The sequence below is a fragment of the Gracilinanus agilis genome, chromosome 1, assembly GCF_016433145.1.
Source record: "Gracilinanus agilis isolate LMUSP501 chromosome 1, AgileGrace, whole genome shotgun sequence".
Lineage (NCBI taxonomy): Eukaryota > Metazoa > Chordata > Mammalia > Didelphimorphia > Didelphidae > Gracilinanus > Gracilinanus agilis.
In genome coordinates, this window is record NC_058130.1 from 634,953,438 (window position 1) to 634,977,659 (window position 24,222).

A 24,222-nucleotide genomic window follows, 5' to 3' on the forward strand; every position below is an offset into this window, starting at 1 on the left:
AAAATGCCTTGTATATATTGAGTGCTTATAAATGTCTGTTGAATTGAATTGAATTGCACCACCTGCCTCTTAGGAGTTTGGGGGGGGAATATACAAAATAATGCAATGCAATTTCAAGAATAATAAAGCACTGACAAATGCAAACATCAGGAAAGGTATTATATAGGAAGGTGATAGTTAAATGGTGCTTTGATAAGGATGTTGATGTAAAAGTGAGGATTCAAACAGAAAATCATCTATTCTAGCAAGCCCATTTTATTAGAATGGAGGCAATGGCTTTTGTATAAAGTTATTATAAAAGATAGCACTGAGAGATCTACCACTGAGAAAGTAAGTAGGGCAGTCAAGTATGAAAGTTAGTGGTAACAGGTACATACGATATGCTAATAGCCACATAATGTTAAAGGAATAATGTTAGAGGGAAGAACTTCACTAGAGAATTTATAGAAGAACATGGACAACTTTTGACAAAGTACAACAGTAATTTATGCTAAAAACCCTACAAAACATACAAGTAGAAGTCATATTTTCTCTTTTTTTAGATGACAAAAAGCATAGAATTAAAACAAAAATTTAGCATTGCCTATAATGAAAAAGTATTAGAAGCATTTCCAAAAATATACAGGAGTAAAGAAAGCTATACCCCCTTTTCCAGCTGTTACTTCATATACTTCTAGAAAGGCTGACAATAGCAAAGAAGAGAAAGAAATTAAAAGCCTAAAAGTAAGCCTATTTCTAATTACTGACAATATAACTTAGAAAATACTAGGGAATTAGCAAGAAACTAAGTAAGATAAAATCTTTCAGTAAATTAGGCATGTAGAAAGTACATCTATAAAAATCAATAGCATTTATATATAGGAATAACAGAATCCAGGAGGGAATAATTGAAAGAGTCCCATTTAAAATGCTTTTGTACTTTGTTGAGTTGTTTCAGTCAGGTTTGACTCTTCATGATCTCATTTTGGAGTGTTTGGGTTTTCTTTTTAGTGCATATACTGAAATGGCTTGCCATTTTCTTCTCCAACTCATTTTTGGCTGTTAACCGAAAGGGACGCCAGGTGAGGACACAACTCAAAAGGATGCTGGGTAATGCAGCTCAGATGCATCAAATTTCCACCTACACATTTGAGGATCTGAGGAACAAAGATAAGTGACTTTCCCAGGGTAACACAGCCAGTAAGTGTCTGAGGCCACATTTGAATTTGTAAAGATGCATAAAATATCTAGGAGTCAATCTACCAAGACATGCTCAAGACCTGTATAAATAAAATGACATTTTGTTACTTAAAGAGAGAGTAGATTGAAAAGTAGGAGGGGATATTCAGTGTTCATACCTAGGTCATAACGTTATTGCTACTCCAATCAAGCTACTGAAGGAAGTTAAAATAATAACAAAATTCATTTGAAAAGAAAAACATCTAGACTCTCAAAGAAAACAATGAAAAAGTAGGAATGAAAAGAAACCATGGACAAAAATTGCTCAGAAATAAAAGGCATGAAAGAGTGTGTCTTTGAAGGGAGTGTACTTATACAATAGACAAAATCATGATCATATTGGAAAATTATACATGTAATGTGTACATGTGTACACATATGGAAAGAAATGGACATAAATTGAACATGATATCAGGATACAATTATGGATCCAATGAAATATGTGAATTCTGTATTTACCTAAATATCCTCCTACATATTTTTGTTAGGGCAGCTAAGTGACACAGTAGATAGAGTGTTGGGCTTGGAGTCAAGAAGACTTATTTTCCTGAGTCCAAATCTGGTCTCAGATACTTACTAGCTGTGTGACCCTAGAAAAGTAACTCAACCCTCCTTTGCTTCAGTTTATTCATCTGTAAAATGAGCTGGAGAAGGAAATGGCAAACCATTCCAGTAACTTTGCCAAGAAAACACCAAATAGGGTCACAGAGAATTGGACTCAGTTGAAAAATAACAGAATGACATCAGCATGTTTTGTACAAATATAGAATAAGAATGTTTTTAAATTCATCTCAGATATCTTTTTTTAAAAAAATTATATCTTGACCCTTTCAGTTACAGTAGTACATTGGTGAGACATCTCTAGATTCATAACCTATATTGTTATATTTTTTAAAAAACCTTTACTTTCTGTACTAGTAACAATATTAAGACAGAAAAACAATAAGGGTTAGGCAAATGGGGTCTCTGAACTCCAGGCCTGGTACTTTATCCATTGAGTCACCTACTTTCCCCCCGATTGATTTCTGCTGCCTTTCTTAGATCATAAATGATAATTCTAAATTAGTAAATGTTCAAGGAAGGAAAGAACACAGATCTTCTGACTATTAGTCTATTTTATTACCCTTTCTACACAAGACAAGCAAAATTCATTTCTACTTCCTTTCCCAATTACCATACTATGACTTTCTTTTTCATTATTAGCATTCCTATTCCTTTACTTTGTCTTATTCTCTTATTTCTTTTTTTTTAAAGATTTTTTAAACCCTAATATCTTTTTTTATATATATCATTCTACATTAATTTTATTTGTTATAGGGTCACACAGCTAGGAAGTGTCTGAGGCCAGATTTGAACCTAGGACTTCCCATCTCTAGTCCTGGCTCTCAATCCACTGAGCCATCTAGCTGCCCCCCTTATTCTCTTATTTCTGCATGGTGATGGATAGCCTTTCTCTATCCTTGCCTATAATTCTTATCTTTCTTCCTTTCTTTTCAAAATTGTTTATCTTTATTCTTTTAATTAGACCATATGATGATAAGGTGGAATTGCTTAAGCACGTCATACCAATATTCCTTATAGCAGGAGCCCTCTCTGGCTAGCCCAATAATCTGTGTTAGCAAGGAGTTATTCTGCTATAGTCCTAACACATTTTGAAAGTATTAAGTATATTCCACAAAGTTTGACAGAGTTGTGGTTCCACTTGAGTGAAAACGAAGCCCAATTAGCCAGTCACACACACACAAAAGTCTACAGCTCAGCTGCTATCAAATATATTCCTGACTCAAATTAGCACACATCACCTTTCCTATATCCTCTGCTTCTCACATATGCTCAGGGACTGGGAGAATATTTGCAATTCCATAAGTAATACTTGTAGAATGTTAATTCAACAAGCATTTTTAATAGGTTACAATGCACCAGGAACTATGCTAGGTCATGGGGATACAAAGACAAAAATGAAAACAGTCTCTGCCCTCAAGAAGTCTTCATTCTACTGTGTTGCAGAAAAGAAGGCAAAATGGATACAAATATGTACCTAGAAATTATATATAAAAATAATAATCTGTTGTTGTTCATTTATGTCTGACTTTTTGTGAGCAGAGATGGAAGAAAAGAGGGAGAGCATTCTAGGCATGGATGACCTCTTCTGCAAAGGTGGGAAATAAAATGTCACTTATAGGAAGCATCACATTTGGCAGTGAATGGGAGTAATATTTTCTCATCACCTATTAATGCCATTGAACTTGTCTAAGGAAAAGAAATATGATGCCTTGACTATTTCTGTGCCTGAATTCTTATGTGTCATATATTTACTTGTGATGGTGTGAATTTCAAGAATGGCATCAATTATGTATTACCAGTTTTCACTATTACAGTAATACCAGGTATCCTGAGGACACATCCTTTGATGAACCTGATTCATCACAAAAGAAAAAAATATGCTGTATTTATTTTTCAGATATTCTCGGCCACAAAACATCACTGAGTAAGTTAACCAGATGAACTTGTGAGAACCAACAAAAAGGAGTCCAACCTATTTTGTTAGAATTATAATCTATATTATTCACTTACAAAAATGAATAACATAGAAATATGTTTTGAGTAATAATACATGTATAATCCAGTTGAATTGCTTGTCACTCTGGGAGTGGGCAGGGTAGAGGGAAGAAAGACACATGCATTATGTACCTTTGGAAAATTTATGTGTAAATTTGTTATTGGAATAAAATAAAGATAAAACTAAAAAATTGTATAATCTATATGTAAGATTTATATCTGTCAGTGTGATTTGGAATAAGTCTGTCAAAAGGTAAAGGAGTACTCTAGATCAAGTGTTCTTAATCTTTTTTTGTGTATGCTGGATCCCTTTGGTACTCTGGTGAAGTCCATTGATCCTTTCTTAGAAGGATGTTTTTAAATACATAAAGTAAAATAAAATACATAAGATTACAGAGGGATCAATCAATGTGTCAGGCACTGGCTAAGTGACTAAGGACATAAAAAGAGGCAAAAGAAAATCCCAGCCCTGAAAGAGCTTACTTACAATCTACATGGGGATACAACATGCAAACTATTTAGACAGATAGCATTTAAAGTTTACAAAGCACTTTACAAATATTGTCATTTGGTCCAAAAACAACTCTGAAAGGAAAGAATTATTTCACTTTATGGAAGGAGAAATTGAGGCATAAAGAAGTTAAGTGATTTTTTTTTGAGACCAGATTTGAACTCAGGTAATCTTGAATCCAGGTCTAGTACTCTCTCCCCTATACCAGAGTTATTAATATCACATTAACCATTCTTTGCTGAAATCAATTTTTTTCTTTTGTGGTATCTTCTTTGTGCCCTTTATTTCTCCCATTTTATGTATTTTTCTTTCATCTATGCTTATGCCTTAAATCTGGCATTAGGCACCCCCTGGCACTCTTTAGTTTTGTTCGTGGCACTTAGGGTTAAAAGGTTCACTGACCCCTGCCTTGGTCTATAATTCTTCAATGCCCTAAATTCCTTCCTTTGTGATTCATAACAGGGACTGATTCTTTGGCTATCTGGACACTGTATTTCTTAACTAGTACATGGTTATAGCATATTCTAGAGCTGGACTCAAAAATAATTGGTTGCCACTTAACATTCTTGGGTCTCAGTTTTTTCATCCATAAAAAGAAGGGTGAGAATACAATATAGAGGGGTAAATGACCATAGCAATCTAATATTTGTTAAACCTAAATTTAAAAACCCCAGCTTTTGTGGTAAGAACTCACTATATAACAAAAACTGCTGGGAAAACTGGAAAACAGTGTGGAAGAAACCAGGTATAGAGTCTATACCAACATAAGATCAAAATGAGTATATGATTTAGATATAAAGGATACCATAAGTAAGTTAGAGGAACACTGAATAGTTTACCTGTCAGTTCTATGAAGAAGGAAAGAATTTATAACCAAACAAGAGAGAAAGAATATTACATGAATAGTTTTGATTATATTGAATTAAAAAGGTTTTGTACAAACAGAACCCAGTGTAAACAAGTTTAAGGGAAACAACAAACTATGGGGATTAGGGGGACAGGGATTTTATTGCAAATTTCTTTGATAAAGGTCTAATTTCTCAAATACATAAAAAATTTATAAAAATACAAGTAATTTACCAATTGACAAATGATCAAAGGACATCAACAAATAGTGTTCAGATGAAGAAACCAAAGCTATCAATATATTATAGAAAAATGTTCTAAATCACTCTTTATTAGAGAAATGCAAATTAAAACACTTGTAAGGTGATGTCTCCCACCTATCATATTGGCCAATATGACAGTAAAGGAAAGTAATAAATGCTGGAGGAGATGTAGCAACATTGGGACACTAATGCATTATTAGTGGAATTGTAAACCAATTCAATCATTCTGGAGGGCAATTTGGAACTATGTCAAAAGGGCTATAAAACTGTGTATACCCTTTGACCCTGAAATACCATCACTAGATCTGTATCCCAAAAAGATTCTTAAAAATATATTTATAGCAGCTCTTTTTGTGGTAACAAAGAATTAGAAATTGAGGGGACATCTATCAGTTTGGGAATGGCTGACCAAATTGTGGTATATGATAGTGATAATACTATTGTGCTATAAGAAATGATAAACATTCACATAAATGATGATTTCAGAAAAAGCTGGAAAGACCTACATGAAGTAATGCAGAACGAAATGAGCAGAACCAGAACACTGTACACAGTAACAGCAAAATTATCTAATGGTCAACTGTGAAAGACTGAGCTACTCTCAGCAATACAATAATCCAGGGTTATTTGGAAGGCCATATGACAAACACAACAAACTATTGGAGCTAGAATGCAGATCAAAGCATACTATTTTTCATTTTTGTTTATTTGTGTTCCTTTTTTGGAGTTTTGGTTTTATATAGGTATTTTCTTACAATAGTAACCAATACATAAGTATGTTTGTGCACAATAATAACTGTATCCCAGGAAAAAAAAGGATCAAACTAATTTCGTGGATCATTCAGCGTCTTCCACAATATGGCTTTCCCCTGCCTTTCCATCCTATCTTCACAGTTTTCCCCTTTCTGTTCTCTATATATCAACCAAAATACTCAGTTTTCTCTATATATGCCTGACATTACTTTCCCAGCTTCTTACTTTTGCTTATGGGTTGTTGTTGTTTTTTGCTAGAAATACTCTCTCCTTTCTTTCTATAAATATTTTATTCCAAGCTTTTATATTCAAATATATTTTCCAGATAGTCTTACCTGATCTTTCCGTTGGTAAGTTACCCTTCTTTTCTAAGATTCTACATAGTATTGTGGATAATCAGATAATTACCATTATTTTATATTAGATACTTATATATTTCCCACATTATTTCTATGAAACTATAAGCTCTAAGAAGGCAAAGATAGTATCATATTTTAAGTTTCTATCTTCCCTAGATTATTTTGTAGTGTTTGGAACATAGTAGGGATCTCCTAGATATTTTTTTTTAAATTAAATTAGTTTGAATTGTTAAAAAAAAAAAAGTAGGAGGTTAGTTTAAATATCGTCCCAGATTCCTTCAAGTTTTGAATCTATAGTTAAGAAGCAGCAACATGGCACAGTGCATAGTGTACTGGACTTGAAGTCAGGAAGATCTGAATTCAAAAGCAACCTCAGTGTCTAATAAGCCTCACACTAATTGTGTGACCTTGTGCAAATCACTTAACTTTCTTTGCTGGTTTATTCATCTGTGAAACAGGGATAATGATAACATTTCCTGGGTTGTTGCAAGGATCAGGTGGAATAATATTTGTAAAGTAATTTGCAAAGCATTATATAAATGTTAGGCATCATTATTATAATACTAATAACCCTATGACAATTTTTTTTTAAAAAAGCATTTGCTCTCTTATAGAATCTGCCAAGCTTTAGACCCAGAATGATTCCATAATTGATTTGTTCCAAGTCACAAGGTTAGTGGTAGAAAAATGGAGTGTGTTATCTATTAGACACCAATTTGAAAGGGAAAAAATAGACTGCATAACAAAATATCCATAATAGTTGCTGTTATTCAAGCAAGACTTGCTCATTATTTTCTTCAAAATATAAATTGCTTTATTTCTTCTTTGTTTGTAAAAGCTCTTCTAACCCGCCATTATTCAATAGAGCTAGCAAGTCAATTTCTTATGAAATTGACCTATTTATAATTTCCAAATGTTAGGACCTATATTAAAATGAAGAGATGAGAATTTTAATGGAATATCCCACAAAGTATCTTAGAGGGAGTCTTTAGGAGGAACATGATACTTCATTTTTTAAGAAAACTATTGGCTTTGAGTTCATCAATTAAATATTTATTAAGGAACTACTCATGTTCCAGGTAATATGCTAGGGATATGAAGACAAAAGACAAATTACTCTTTGCCCTCAATGGGATAAACATGAACATAAGTTTAACCACTAGGGGGAAAAGTACATACTAAATTCCTCCTCTGTAAAATGAGAGATTTGTATAGATGGCTTCCAAGATACCTTTTAAGCTCTAAAACTGTGACTATATACAAAGGATAAAGACAGTATATTTAAATAGGGACAGCTGTGGCTTAAGGAATAATATCCTGGTCTTGGAGAAAGATCTGAGTTCAAATTTCTTACATATCAGTTAACTTCTCAGTATTCGAGGAAAATCTTAAGAATTATCTTTCTGATATAGAAATCTCCAAATCTAACTACTACTCCTCACAGCAAAAACCCATTCTCCCAAACAAATGGATATCAAGTAGAGGTAGGGAACGCTAATTACTGGGATGATGAGTTTAAAGATGCCACCTGGCCTGTGTTTTGGGGGTCTTGAACTTTTCTTCTCATTTCAAAAATTCCAAACAATAAAAAATGACTGACGACCATCATCAAATGATAACTTTGGCCCCAAAGAACAGACATTAGAAGGCACCTTTTTCTTAGAAGTGGGGGTCAATGGATATGGAATAATGCCAATAAAGTCAGACTTTTTTGATGTCTTAGTTTTGTTGAACTGGTGTTTTTTCTCCCCTTCTTTTCATTTTTGTACAAAATGGCTGGAAGTGGGGTGACTACATTGGGAAATATAGGTGAAGTAAAGACAAAAGTTATCAATCAAAATTATTTTTAAATGACCAAAAGGGATTATTACCCTTAAATAAAGTTCGTTCTTTAATATTAGTCCAATTCTTATAAGCTCAAAGCAAGTTTTGTTTAACATTTTCTTCTTCACCTCTTAGGGTGCTAAATGTCTTTCCGTTTGCTGTGGGGTGGGGAAGGAGGAGAAGAAAGACCAGATGAAGAGGGAGAGAAATGAAGTGGCTTTGGTTTGTGGAAGAGAAGACCAGAGGGCTGCAACCTGGCACTCTGCTGCTTCCACTGGTGGGAGAAGCTGCCAATCTGCGCTGTAACCCTGTAGGAATTTCTCCTCGGCTTTAACTAGGAGTCGCACTGCTGACTTCTCACACAGACACACGGCGGAGCCAGGAGAGACGGACTCCGGGAGGGAGGAAGGGGGGGTGTAAAAGAGGAGGAGGAGGAGAAGGACTGAGAGGAGGAGGAGAAGGAGGTGGTGGAGGAGGAGGAGCACAGCTGTGGCAGCAACAAGCAGGGACCAGGACGTACTTCTCTCCAGATACTCCGGGAGCTCCAGCTGAATAAGCTCCGCGCCTGCATAACTCCACCATCTCCTAAAACTTTGGCTCTAACGTTATTATTATTATTATTATAACTATTAATTTATTGATTAAAAAAGCTAATCCACGTAAGGGGTGTGTGTGTAAGGAGTCCTTGGAGACACTGAAAACAACTACCACAAAAAAAAAGGAAAATAAAAAAGCCCCAGAACCACCTGGGATCCGTTCTGGGAGTCCTGAAACCAACAAGTGAGAAGCAGCAGCTGTGGGAAAGGCAGCGGCGGCAGCGGCAAACCACAGCAGCAGCCACTGGAGAAGGAGAAAGAGCAAGAAGCTGAACCCTCGGAAGCCCCAGCTGCCACCGCTGCTGCTGCCGCTGCCCCGGCACCTTTCGGCTGAGGGAGAGGCAGTAGTCGGGGACTGGGGAAGAAGCCGGACTTGTGGTTGTCTTTTCTCCCAGACGGGTTGAGAGAGCTGCGGCAGCGGCGCCCCGGGTTGTTCGCGCTTGACTGGGAGCAGCTGGTCCCCTGGGAATTATGCAGCGCGTGTGGATACTGCTCACCTTTGGCTTGGTGGCCTGTGTGTCCGGAGAGTCGGTGAGTTTGCAGGGATGGGAGAGGTTGGTGTTGATGGTAGAGGTTCTGTGCGTGTTCATGTGTGTGTAGTGTTTCCTCGGATTTTCTAGCTGCTTTTCAAGAGAAAGCTTGCTTTCCGGACTCGGGGCCCAGAGGGAGATCATCCGGACAGTAGCTTGCAACAGCTATCCTGCCTGTCCACTCTAGATCCTCTTAGGAATCCCATCCTAAAGTACTCAGCAGAGTCCGGCTATCCGTGCTTGGGCTCCCGGAGAGAAGGCATTCGTTACCCTCCTCCCCCCCTCCTCCCTTTACCCAAGAGAAAAAGACACATACAATCCTTTCTTTTTTTGGCGTCCTTGGGGATGGGTAGCACGAGAACCTCCGCCTTTTGAGCTTTGAGGCCCCTGAAGTCATTCGCAACTTTTTTGCCCTCGAGTTGATCTTCTTCCTTTATGGCTTAGCGAAAACTGGGGACGAGAGGAGGGGGACGCGGTGGTGATAGTAGGAATCCTGGGGGAAGGTGGAAGAGGTCCACGCAGAGCTCACGCTGTCCTCTCCACTCCCTCCCCAGCTCCCCTAGCCCGGCTTGGGGGAGGGGTTGGGGGGGGGTAAGCGGCTAACTTACAGGAGAGAGACACTCTGGAAACTTTGGGGTCTCGTCCTCACTCTCTAGCCTCCCTTTTTTTTTTTTTTTTTTTTTTTTTTGTTTTCTTCTTTGCTGATACAAGTGGCAGAGAGATTTCCCCAAACCCTTAGAACCCTAAATGTGCCTACAAAGAGAAGTTAGCCAAAGTTTTTTGTTGTTGTTGTTTTGTGTTGTTGGAGGGCTTGGGCAAGGAAGCTGATTTTGTGTGAAAAGGCTGCCCGAGGGGGGCGCAGGAGAAGGACTGAAGATTGGGGCTCGCCTGAAAAGCTCTAGGAGCTTGCGCCCGAAGAAAGATCGTGTGCGTGTGTATATTATATGGAAGTGTGAATGTGCGTGCGTGTGTGTATGTGTGTGTGTGGGGTGAGTGGGTGGTGGGAGAGGTAAGCGGCTCGGGTTGCCGGGGCCTGATGAGATTTGAAAGCAAAGTGGAAGGCTGCCTTTCGTTTGCATATGTGGAAGCCACTGATCTGCTTTGGGGTAGTCTTCCCCCGTTTTAGAGGGAGACTCTTCTACTTGGCCAAACTCGCCCTTCTGGCGTGAGTTAACTGCCTGAAGGCTTAATTGAGGTGGGGAAGGTTTTGGGTCTATCCTAGGTAGTTGCAGTGTTGGCGCCACTTCGCTCTCCTCCCCCGCCCTTGCCCCCGAGCAAGAGGAATTTTGGTTGCTAGTTGACTCGGGCTCTGTTTCTGGGGGCTGTAAATGTTTTCCCGAAATCACCCAATGGGCGCCCTCTAAAGAGAACTGCCTCCTCTCTAGCCTAGAGCTGCTGCGGTGGAGCATTGTCTCCCTGAATGGAAGCAATCACCGCTGACTCGGTCTCTGAGCAAACTCCTGGGGGCCTGAGCCTTAGAAGGTCTTCCCAGGCTGAGGTTTTGTTGTGTTGGTGTGTGTTCCGTGCCCCTCATTTCCACATCCCCCCCAAACCCTAATTCAAGTATTCCCCCCCCCCCACTTGGCCATTCTAATTAAATGAGCTGTCACTTTCAAGGAAAATTAAGTTATCTTGTGGTTGCTTTTCACACACACACACACACACACACACACACACACACACACACACACGAGTAAGTGATCTGTGTTGTGTGGTGGTATTTAAAAATTTTTTTTCTTCCTCCTAGTTTAAGAGTACTAGAATTTGAAATGCTTTTGATTGGGAATAGCAGAACTAAATGGGGATATGAACTAGTCACTTTTGTTTTAGAGCAGAAAAATGGACATAATATAATACCATATTAGAAAGATATAATTCGTAGAATATATAAGTATTAGGTGGTTTGGGAGGAGTTCATATTGCACAGTAAGCCTTGTCTGTATTTGCCTTTTGTAGATGAAAGGTTTAATCTGTTTTTAGCGAAACGATCTTGTAGCTAGTTCTGAACTTTGTCATGTTTTACCCAGGAGAGAACTCCGATGGTGTCCTATTGTTTACTATAGAGAAACATTCCAAGCTGCCTTAGCTCTCCAAAATACAGTATCTGGAAAGGGGAAACAAGCACTCCATTATTAGAACTGTCTCAAAAAGAGAACCTTTCAAAACAGAAGGGCGTTTCAAGAGGACCTTTTTTTCCCCCTCCTTCTGAGCTCGTGTTGGGGAAAGTTCCATTCTTTGGATTCTAGAACAGGAATGTTTGGACATCCCTTTCCGCTTCTGGGCTTCTGTTTCAACAAGGTAGCCTTCCTTAAGACAGGGCATTTTTTGTCAAGTGCTTGCACATCTCCCCACATTCCTTCATCTGGGCTTTTTACGTTTATAACTATATTTACTTGAAAAGGAATTCTATATTGTTAGAATGAGCTGCTGCATTGTGATAAACAGGATTTTAAGTCATTGAAATATCATCCAAAAGGGCAATTAGATATTCTTTAAATGTCAACACAGAGACTCCAGCAAAGAACCTTTGTTGGATGGTGAGTCAGTGTTTCTTAGAAACTGGGTTTCAAAGCCTCAAATGGCTAAATACTCAATTTCAATTATTTTTAAGTCTTATGGGTCTCTTTGTATAAGTCCAGGACATCCAGGGAGATGATGGATTTGAAATGTTGTTTCTTTTGAGCCTTTAGCAGTAATAGGACATTGCACAGTACTTTGCATTTTGATCTGGAAGCTGCAACTGTTTTCCTGAGATTTAAAAGTGCTGGTGTATTTTTTTCTGTCTAAAGCTCTACCCTCCCTTTGAAAAGTATCTGAGCAGTTAGTGAAGTGTTAAATTTTAGATTTAGCCTGGAAAGGGTAGGAGGGAGGATGCTTTTGTACATGTTTCAAAGGCAATGTGGGAGAAGAAAATAGTGTGTCTCACTTTAGGGGTTGACTAGAAGTGGAGCAGTAAGTGCTTTCCTAGTGAAATCCAGTTTGCTTTGCTACATTCATGCTTTTTTTCTTGCTGTAGCACTGTGGGGAGAAAGGGAGGATGGAATGTGACTGACTTGATACACTGCCGCTTCTTCCTTTCCATGTGGCTGCCTTTAGAAGAACTATATTACAGACTGCTATAAACATATAATTTGAGCTGAAAGATGTTTACTTTAGGAAAATGCAGAAATCTGCTTTGAAATGGAGGAATTTATACACATGTTTAGAAGTCTGTGTACTCAAAAAAGAAACTGTCAAGCAGTTTGAGCTCATGTTTTACTTCTCAGTTTAATTTGCAAGGAAGAGATTTTAGGAGTTTGTTTTAGAAGAAAAATAAAATCGGAAACCTCTAACCTTTTGGCTTTCCCCCTCAAATACACAAATTACTTTTATCAGGAGCTTCATACAAATAGTAGAGACAGGCAGGCAACCTTTAAGGTTAAAGCCAGAGATTCCTATTTTTTTGTTTGTTTCAGGAACCTATTTGGCAGTCTGGTGAGGTCTATGACTTCCATCTCAGAATGATATTTTAAAGGCATAAAATAAAATAGGTAGAATTTGAAAGTAAACCAATTATACTGAAATAAAGATGTAATTTTTTTCCCTATCCAAGTTCATTGATGCCCTGAAATCTATTCATGACCCCCGGTTAAGAACTCTTGCTCTAAAGGTAGATTTGTCATAAAAGGGAATTGATCATGCAGTTCTGACTGATCCCCTCTCCAGACCTTTTTATATCAAGGCTTGATGGCACCTATCATTCTCTAGGCATATTCAAACATGTCTAGGAAATGTGAGGAGAGAGAGAGAGAGAGAGAGAGAGAGAGAGAGTGTGTGTGTGTGTGTGTGTGTGACACTGAAGAATCTGAAGGATGGAAAAATTTCAGGAAATTATTTAGCTCTTCTCTCTGTTTTGGCATGGAACAACATTTATATCTTATGATAGAGCTTAAACATTCTTCTCATAAAAGCAATAACAACACCACAATTGTTTTAGAAGGAAAAATATAATTATAGACATTTTGCCTATTTCCTTGATGAGATACAAAAAGTCTTAAACAGTTTTGATATTTGGGCAGCTCTACTAAGGACTCTTGAATGACTGAAATCTCAACATGATTATTCAGATTTTGGGACAGACCATCCCATCTTTAGCTTAGCATAGGATGAGTAAGTCCTGAGGATCTCACTCACTGAATTTTTGACAAATTTGGGTTGGCCATAAGACATGACTCTCCTGTGAGAAAACCAGTATGTAATGCTTGTATACACACTCATATGCACACACACATATCCCAAGCTATCAATATAGATCATATGTCTATATGTGATATATGTTTATCTATAGGATATATGTGTCTATCACCTCTAGGCATCTCCTTGTGCTCTCCATTTACCAAAATAATTGGTATATTCTCTTCGTAAAATAATTTAGTATCTCAAAATCAAATAAATTCTGTGACTTAGAAAGCAATTTAGGAGATGTGAAATTATGGGGATATACACAAACACACAATTCTCATTTTGGTGTTTTATTAATGGTCTTTGCCTCTGCTGTATTCCAGTTGTGTGACCTTGAAAAGTCCCTCTAACCTCATAGCTTTAGTTCTTCTGTTGCAATAGGAGTGGTTGAACTACAAGAACTCTTAGGTCCATTTCAACTGGAGCTTACGATCACCCCAACACTCACTGTCTTTCTCTTTTCTGAACTTTTGCACAGCATTTAAACAATTTAGCACAAGTTGATACATGCTGTCTGGTAATATTCCTGGCTCTGCCATCAACTCTTTCAAAGTGACCTCGAGCAAGTTACTTATTCAATTTTGGCTTCAATTTCTTTGTGTATAAAATGAAGGGATTGGGCTCAATAAATGCTAAAAGACCCTTCCCAACTCTGGGATCTCCAAAGCATGGGATCACATATTTCAAACAGAAAGGCACCTTAGATATTGTGCGAATCTTCTTTCCTTTGCAAGTTCAGTCTTCTTTGGGACCATGTGGTTTATTTATACCCCACTTCCTTCCCCTAAATATTCAAAATATATTTTGTTGATGAATTGGTGGATATGAATAGGTAACCATGGTCAAGGGCAGAGGGAATGGATACATAACTATTAGTGATGTCACCTCCATGGGATTTGATTCTATAGGTTTAGGAAATGTTTTACCTTAAATAGAATGGGATTCATAGGATCAAGCTGGAACAGAAACCAAAGGTCTCAAATCTAGCCTCTATATGAGCAAGAACAACTTAGTTTTGCAAAGCTTCCTTTTAATTTCAAATATATATATACCATATATATGTAGTTAAGTTGACTATTTTAAACGACATCCATTATATTATTTACTTTTTTTCCTTTCATTTTTGTATCTTGTCATGCAAAACACACTTCTATATTTCTCAATGTTGTAAGAGCAAACTCAAACATAACCAAACCCCCAAAATAAAACAAAAGATACACTGATATGAAAGACAACTCTAATAATTCTTCCTCTGGAGGTGGATAGCATTCCCCATCATAAATCTTTCAGGATTGTCCCACATCATTGCATTGATGAGAATAGTCAAGTTTTCATAGATAATCATCATCTGATATTGCTGTTATTATGTACAATGTCCTCTCAGTTCTATTTATTTTGCTCTGTATCAGTTTCCTCAGATCTTTCCAGCTTTTTCTGAAATTATCTTGCATATCATTTCTTCTAGCAAGTAGTATTCCTTTACGAACATGTACCACAATTTGTCCAGTCATTCCCCAATTGATGGATATCCCCATAATTTCCAATTCTTTGCTACCACAAAAAGAGCAGCTATAAATATTTTTGTACAGGTAGGTCCTTTCCCCTTTTTTAATTATCTCTTTGGAATATGAATCCAGTATTGGCGGATTTGCACAGTTTTATAGCCTTTCGGTAACACACACACACACACACACACACACAAACTTTGGGTACAGTTCCAAATTACCCTCCAGAATGGTTGGATCAGTTAACAACTCCACCAATAATGCATTAGTGTCCCAGTTTTTGAGCAAGAACTTCTAAAGGATCTCCAGCAAATTGACTTCTAACTTCTGAATGAAGACCTATTATAGTCTTTATCAGCAACTGAAATGGGATGGGAAGGGTTTGGGGGAGTTAGTAGTGAGGATTTTTTGGTTTGCTTTTTTTTGATAATAGGAATGCATGAATCTTGCTCCTTGGGCAAATTAAGTTTCATGCCCTACTTCTGGATTAGGTCTAATTTTGATAATTCAGTTTCTAAGGCAAAATTAATGCCTGTAAGAAGGTTTAAAGAATGTGCCCCTTAACTAAAAGGGACTTCATTAATCTAGATTACTCCTTCTCAAAGTGTCCTCCTTTTCAGAGGGTCCTTCTCAAAGTGTCCTCCTTTTCAGAGGGTCTACAAAACTTTCATAATATCAAAATATTTGATTAACTTTAATATGGTATAGATAGGTAGAGCTTCCATAGACAAAAGTTATTTAGGGGGAGGCCCTCAATAATTTTTAATAGTATAAAGGAATCCTGAGACCCCAAAATTTGAAAATGCCTGGTCTAGCCTAGGTGTCAAACTCTCATGATGTTCAAACCAAGTTAAAATGAACCTGGGAAATATTTAACAAAATAACTAAAACTATAACACCACACAGATAATGTTAATTTGTGATTTTCTCAATCGGAAACCAGTTTGTAATTGTGTTGAATGGCAGTGGTCTAGATTATAAATGTCTGACTTTCTTAAAGCTTTGAGTTGCATAGAAAGAAGAGGACCATGAAAAGGGGGTAGAAAGCTCTGAAGTTCTTTGCTTTGTTACACCTGCAAAATGAAACAGTGTATTTTGCAATGTGGCATGTGAAGGCCAAATTTGTACTCCCAGCTTGATAATCAAGTTATCAGGGGGAAACTGAATTAATATTTTCTTACCCAAATATTGAATTCATTAGCTGTACTTCAGGAAAATCTGTGCTTTTTACAAACTATTTTTGAGGTTACTATTTTTCCTATAATCTTAGGTTTAAGTTCTAAATCTTAAGTAGTAGACAATGATTATGACAAATGTGTAAGAATAATAAAATGGAAAATCCAGTGTTTAGATTCTTTTTCTGAAATATCTTTTGCATCCACAAGAGGATACATTCCCACTATCACAACTAAAACTTAGCATCTTGCCCCCCTCTGTTATTTGCTAGCCTTTTCACTGATCTCCTTGCCTCTAGTTTCTCTTTGATCCAAACTATTTTAACTACTGCTGCCTTTTTTTCTGTTAGCATCATTCTCCTGATCACAAACTTGTCTGACCCTGCCTGTGGAATGAATAGATCAATTCTAAGCTCCTTAGTTTAATATTCAAGGCCCTCTACAAATTGACAGTAAACTGTTTCTCTAGACTTATTTGACATTGTGCCCTTTTCCTATTCTTGAAAACTGCCAAAATGGCCTACTCTTTGCTCTTTGAGCTTGTTCCCCTATTTTTCCTGAGTTGGTGTTTTATTTGCTCCCTGTGCCAGTAAATGTGCAACAACAATAAAGTGGTAAATCCAGTATTAAGATTCTTCCTCTGAAAGATCCTTTTCATCCATAAGGGGATGCATTCTCACCGCTACTGTTCAAGTTTTGGCATTATGCCTGCACTCCAGTCTCTCCATCCCATCTCCCCCATCTCAACCCCCCCCTTCCCCATCCCTCCTATCATCTCTTCCTTTTGAGAAACTGTTGGTATTCAGGGTCCAACTTGAAGGTTACCTCCCTCATCCTACTCATATAATTGAGAAAGTAACCTTTTCCATGAAAGCAATCTCATAGCTAGTTGCATTTCTGTTATGTATTTTATATGATTTATTTGTGTATGTGTCTTATCTCCCTTACTAAACTAAGAGCTTTCTAGGGACATTGATTAATCTTTTATTTCATCTGCTGGAGGTTTTGTTTCATCCATTTTGCTATAAAACAAAAAGTTGAGAAAATTTTTGACATGCTTTGTTGATAATTTGATCTTTCAGAAGGTAGATGAAGAAACAATGGAATCTGTTGCTAGGCTAGGCTTGCTTTTGACCAATCAGGAGGAATCAGTCATTGAAACAGAAATTACTGAAACATGGGAAGGTGTGATCATACCGCCTTAGAAAGTCTATGTTTAGATAAGGGGGAGATACCAGGTATAGTTCAGTGCCTACCATTTCAGAGAACTAATTCTGTGGATTTTGACGTGTTCAGAAAATAGATTGATGGGACTCCATGACCTATGGAGAGAAGTTGAATAACTGAAGTATTTATGAAATATTTACTGATACAAATAAGAAAGGCAGGTAGGTAATCCTTGCTCTCAAGGAGCTCACATTCTAATGAGGATGGATATGGAAGGTTTCAAATGCAGGTCAAATGGAAATGCCCCAGAGTCCTTAGAATGCAGGAGTCAAGCAGATGGAAATGCCTCTTCTTTAATGTCATTTCCATATAAAGATGGCTGAAATGCTCAAAAAATGAAATTATGATGTCTACAAATACAAATTATTTGAAAGAGAAAAAAAGGCAACTGGTTAATGAAACCGGTGTGATTGCAGCCACCTCAAGATTTTAGAAAAACTTGTACAGAACATAGAAACAAGGAAGATAGATACAAAAATAATGTCAGGAATGCGAATTCCTGACATTATTTAGGTGGACCTAAATGCCGAGGAAAAAATAAAGTGAACACAGGAAGGAAAGTAATAGTTGAGGCAAAAATAAGGGATGACAGAGATGGTAGAAAATTTCAACTCCTTTACTTCTTTTTGGGATGAGCGAATTAATAAATCTGTTTCATAGATTTAGAGTTGGATAGGACCATAGAGGTTGTCTATTTAAATCCTCTCATCTATTTAAATCCTCAGGAAACTGAAGCTCAGGGGTAAAGAGGGAGCAGACAGAACTTGAACTCAGATCATTAGACTCTAGTCAGACATGGTGGCATGCTTCTTGATTGACCAGGAAGTATAGAATTAACGATGATTAACTAAAGGTGATTTGGTGAAAGAGTACTGAATTTGAAGCTATATCTCCTGAGTTTGAATTCTGGTTCTGCAATTTAATGCTAGTATGACCTTGAACAAGACATTTATTCAACTTCCCTTGGCTTCAAGTTTCCTTATCTGTAGAATAGATGTTGGATTTAGATAATCTCCATGGGATTTTCTAGCTTCAAATTCTCTGATCCTATTACTATTATGGGAAACTGTGAAATGCTGTGATATTCTGGTAACCTGTCATTCTCATCATTACACAGCTAGCCTCTAGCCCAAGGCCTTGCATGGATCAGACAATTGAGTATTTATTTATCATAAATGCTTTCTGAAGTTCTTCAGATTGTTGGTATTGTGTGTATTTTCCTGTAAGGCACCTTAATTAAAAAAAAAATTATTCACTTGTAGTTAATGAACATATGGGGCAGTGTAATTCAGAAACAAAATTTTTACTGTGATTTTAAATTATAATTCTCAACTGGAAAAGGAAACAGCAAACCACTCTAGTATCCTTGCCAAGAAAAACTCCTATTGGATGCCTATGGTCAGTGGCATCACAAAAAGTCAGACATGACTGTACGAACATCTAATTTTCAACCATGTAAATTATTCAACTGCTGTGCACCTCAGTTTCCCATTTGTAAAATAAAGTAGTTGGATTAGATCAGTGATTCCCAAAGTGGGCACCTCCACCCCTGGTGGGTGCTGCAACGATCCAGGGAGGCGGTGATGGCCACAGGTGCATTTGAGGGCAGTGAATAACTGTAAGGCAGCGATGATAGTATGTGACAGGGGGCGCTAAGTAATATTTTTTCTGGAAAGGGGGTGGTAGGCCAAAAAAGTTTGGGAATCACTGGATTAGATGGTCTTCAAGAGTCCTTCCTGGGAAAATAGTATCCAAAGATAATTTGGGCATTGCCAGGATTCAGTCACAAATTCATCAAATGCTTAGATTATCTAGTCCAAGTCCCTCTTGATTACTGATGAGGTATTGGAAGAACCAAAGAAGCTGTTTCTTGCCCAGGGACCCACAGCTATTCAATGGAAGAGTCAAGACTAAAACCAAGACCTCCTGTTTGTGTTATATCATTCCAAATTTTATTAAGTCCTATCATTGTGTGTTATGTGTTAGCTCATTAGAAGGAACCTGTTTATAATTTAACTTATTTTTTTTATACTTAGACATTATCTGTCTTTCTGATTTCCTTTACATTTTTGGTAATTTGTCAGGCATTTTTTTGGATGAGTGCTATTCACTCTTTGGATAAAGAAGATCTAATTGATTAAAATGGGGAGTGAGTTAGAAGGTCTCTCAGATCCTGTCTAGCTCCAGATCAATGAAACTCACAGACATGATCACTTTACGATGTGTATGATGTAACTTTTTAATCACTTTCTGTCTTTATACGTTTTCACAGATTTATAGTGTTAATGTTTTAGTATTAGGTTTAATTTTCCTTTTTTTTTTTTTTTTTTTTTTTTTTTTTTTTTTTTTTTTTTTTACTATTATCTGTGACTGGCTTGAAATAAACCAATGCTGAAAACGGAAATGCATTCAACTTGATAGTTATGCTAAGAATGACATCCTAAAGATAAAGACTTATTAAAAATTGACATCCTAAAAGTAAGATAAAAATTTAATACATACATATTCAAATAAGGCCAAGAATAAAAACGTGGCTTGTAAATAGTTGCTATGAAATTTGGTGATCAGTTCAAATTTTGCCTTTTCTACTGATTCCTTTTCCATTTTTGCTTTAAAAGATTAATTTAGTTCCTTAAGATCTAGATGTTTTTATTCAGATCATTGCCAATAAAATGTTAATTTAATAAATGTTTTTTATTTAGCCAAGCAATCAACTGACTATTGAGTGTTTGCTGCATGCAAAACATAGTGCTTGGAGAGACATAATAATAGTTGATATTTACATAGCAGACTTAATTTTGTCTTATCAAATCACTTCATGCTTGATCCTCTGAGTAACCTGGAGAGATGGGTGCTGTTTTTTCTTTTTTAAAAATGGGGAAACTGAGGCTTAGAGAGGTTTAACTTAACCAAGAGTTGTAAGATCATAGATCACATCAGGAAATACTTAGTTCAACTTCTTTATTTGATACTTAAGGAAACACTTAGGCATATTATATGACTTTGATTAATATCACAGTTAGTAAGGCTCTGAACTAGGATTTGAACCCAGATCTTCCTAATGCCAGGTCTTAGGAAAAGTCCCTTCACCTCTGCTCCCTTCAGTTTCCTCATCTGTCTCGTGAGGCCCAAATAACATAAAAGCACTTTAAAAAGTCTTAAATAAATGTCAGTTATTATTGTTAATTTCCCTTAAACATATCTGAGCTAGTCACATATATATATATCTACTCAAGCTGCTAAGGTAGCAGAATAGTCAAAGCCTATAATGAACATACTGTAAAACAGCGGGCTACTTTTTCAGAAAAATGTGTACATGCAGTTTATTAAGGTGAAGGTAATTTAGGATTTGGGGTTCTAACCTTGAATTGGAGAAATTTGATTTTCAGCTTTTTACCCTTCTTATCCTATGAGGGAAGGGAAAATCTGTGAATAATAAAATGACCAAATAATAGCATAAGAGACGGAGCCTGGGTAATTCACTTCCCTCTTCCAAATAGTTTATTATGCTATGATAACTTTGGGCTCTTGGATTCCTAAAGGGATCCCAGCTAATTTAAAACTCTTAATCCCAAAGCCATTTAATAGTGCACTGGAACGGGGTGAAAAGGGGCAGCTAGGTAGTGCAGCAGTGGATAGAGTACTGGGGCTTGGAATCAGAAACACTCACCTTCATGAGCTCAAATCCAGCCTCACATACTTATTATCTGTGTGACCCTAAGCAAGTCACTTAACCTTGTTTGTCTCAGTTTTCTCATCTGTAAAAATGAGCTAGAGAAGGGTAGAAGTCCTGGAGTCAGGAAGACCTGAGTTCAAATGTGGCCTCAACCACTTATTAACTGTGTGACCTTGGGCAAGTCACTTCAGTTTGCCTCAAAAATAAAATAAAATAAAATGAACTGGAGAAGAAAATAACAAATCACTCCAGCATATGCCAAGAAAGCCCCAAATGGGGTCACAAAGAATCAGACATGAGTGAAACGACTGAACAACGGGGAGTGAAAGTGGTGTAAATTTGTTTTCTCTGATCTCCTGCTTCCTCAATTTATTGCTACAAATCAAGTTTTCAAACAACAAATCAGGCTGTCATTACATGCAGACTTGTTATTCCAAAGTACATCTTATAAGGAAAGACACAGTATGTATAAAATGAGAAGCCTGAGGTGACATTTAAATAATATCCCAAATGATTTCTAATAAAAAGCTGGGCCTTGCTTTATTCAGAATCACATAATTTGAGAATTGGATTGGCCTTCAGAGGTCATACAGTCCAAACCATATATGAAGGGAATCCCAGTATAATTGTCAGGGTCATTGTCAAAGAGACATTAAGACCCTACTGTGTGCCAGCTACTGTGCTAAGCTCTGGGGAGGCAAAGAGAAGCAAAAGCCCTGGAGGAACTCTGCTCTGCACAGAGGGATCTCATCACTTTCCCAGGCAGTCCTTTCTACTTTTTGACAGCTCTAATTATTAGGAAGTTTGCCCTGATATCAAGCCTACACTTGCCTCTTTGCAATTTCCACCTCATTGGTTCTGCCATCTGGGGCTAAACAAAACAAATCGAACCCTTCCTCCACAAGACAGCCCATCAAAATACTCAGAGACAGCCACCCCCTTCCCCCAAGCCCCCCCAGTGTCTTCTCTGAACTGTAATGCCCAGAGTTTAACCCTGTCTTCCAGATGCAGTCTGACTGAGGCAGAGTTTAGTGAGATTCCCAGCACTACATTGTACACTTGGTAGCCACATCCCTCTTGCCAAGGTTGCATTTGCTTTTTTGTCCACCACAGACATAACAGACTCATATTGTGTTCACTACCCCTCTCCTTCCCCAGATCCTTCCAGAACAACTGCTCTCTGGCCATTCCCCGTCCCCACACCCCCAGCATCTTACGGTTTTTCCTCAGCAATAAGCTTCCTGGTCCAAGAGTGATCCTCAGCATCCCCCATCTAATTGGTTGCCAAGCCTTGTCTATTATTCTACCCCAGTGTCCCCATAGTAGAGATACTAATGTTACAACTGCCCTCACCTTATCACCACTGCCCTGGACTATTGTAAGAGCCTCCTGTTTGTTGTCCCTGTATATATGCTCTCCTCTCTAATCTACACAACCATCCAGCTGATGTTTCTGAGTTAGAGCTGGCCCTTGTTGTATCCACTGTGCCACCCAGCTGCCCCCAAATTGATCTTCCTGAATCACAGTTCTGACCAAGTCACTCCCCTGCTCTTAAGAGCTTCCAGGTTTCCCTGTTGCCTCTAGGATAAAAGACAACTTCTTCTCTTGAGCATTGAAAACTTTTCTACCTCTAGGCTGATTATATACATTCCTCTTCCTCAATGACTTTTGTGTTCCAGCCATACTTCTTAACAGTTTTGATGTTGTCTGTGATTGATATGGCAGCTGAGTGGCTCAGTCGCTAGAATATTGGACTTGGAATCAGGAAAACTGATCATCAGGAGTTCAGATCCAGCCTCAGATACTTACCAGCAATGTGACCCTAGGCAAGTCACTTAATCTCTGTTTACATCGATCTTCTCGTCTGTAAATTGGGGATAATAATAATCCCCCCCCCCCTGCCGAGTTGTGAGAATCAATTGAGATGATATTTGTAAAGTGCTTAGCACAGTGTGTGGCACTTATTAAGTGCTATGTAAGTGTTACCTACTATTAACATTGACTGCATGACATCCCACCTTTCTGTGTCTTACCCAAGCTCTTCCCTATCCGTAGAATGTTCTGTCTTCATCTCTGCCTCTTGAAGTCCTCATCAGGGCTCAGCTCAGGTGCCGCTTTCTACAGGAAGTCTTTTCTGATGCCCTTCACTTAGAAGAGTTCTACCCACCTAAATAATTTTCATGTTTATTTTCTAAACATTTTGGATTTACTTACATATTTCCCCCAAGTACCATATACATTCCTTGAGAATGGGGACCGTTTCATTTTTCCTTTTGTGTACCCACTACCTAGCATAATGTCTGGCCCGTAAATATGCATTTAACATAATATCTGTTGCTTTTTTCTTTTTTCCAATCCATACCTTCCATCTTGGAATCAATACTGTGTGTTGGTTCCAAGACAGAAGAGTGTAAGGGCTAGGCAATGAGGATTAAATGACTTGCCCAGGGTCACACAGCTGGGAAGTGTTTGAGGCTAGATTTGAACTGAGGACCTCCTGTCTCTACACCTGGCTCTCAATCCACTGAGTGACCTACCTGCCCCATCTGTAGCTTTTAAAACCCAACATGACTTGGCTTCAATTTATCTTTCCAACTCATTAGATATTACTCCCTCTCTCGAATTCTATAGTGTAGCCAAATGATCCTTCACTCCATCCCTTCTTGCCTAAGGTATTGCATCTCCTCTCCTTCCCTTGCCCTCCACCTCAAAGAGACCCTTTTGTCTTTTAAGGCAGTTTATCTTCTGCTTGAAGGCTTTGTCCATCCATCCAACTTTTCCCAAACTACCTCATATTGAGGTTTGGATGTATGTGTGTGTGTATCCACAGACATCAACTTCATACTTATGCTGTATTTAGTTTTATATGTACTTGTTAACCCCCCATTAGAAGTATATTTTATATCATTAAGTTTATGAGTAAAATTAGTTTTTTCCATTTTTTGAACTTGTTTCCACA

At 37.7% G+C, this 24,222-nt stretch overlaps 1 protein-coding gene across 1 annotated transcript in view; it reads left to right on the plus strand.

Moving 5' to 3' along the window:
- Positions 1-8,781: 8,781 nt before the first annotated feature.
- SDC2 (syndecan 2) overlaps positions 8,782-24,222 on the plus strand; it is a 133,498-nt gene continuing 118,057 nt past the window's right edge. Inside the window, exon 1 of the mRNA XM_044668496.1 lies at positions 8,782-9,460. Within this exon, the coding sequence (XP_044524431.1) occupies positions 9,401-9,460 (60 nt within the window). The 5' untranslated portion in view covers positions 8,782-9,400. The remainder of the gene's footprint in view (positions 9,461-24,222) is intronic.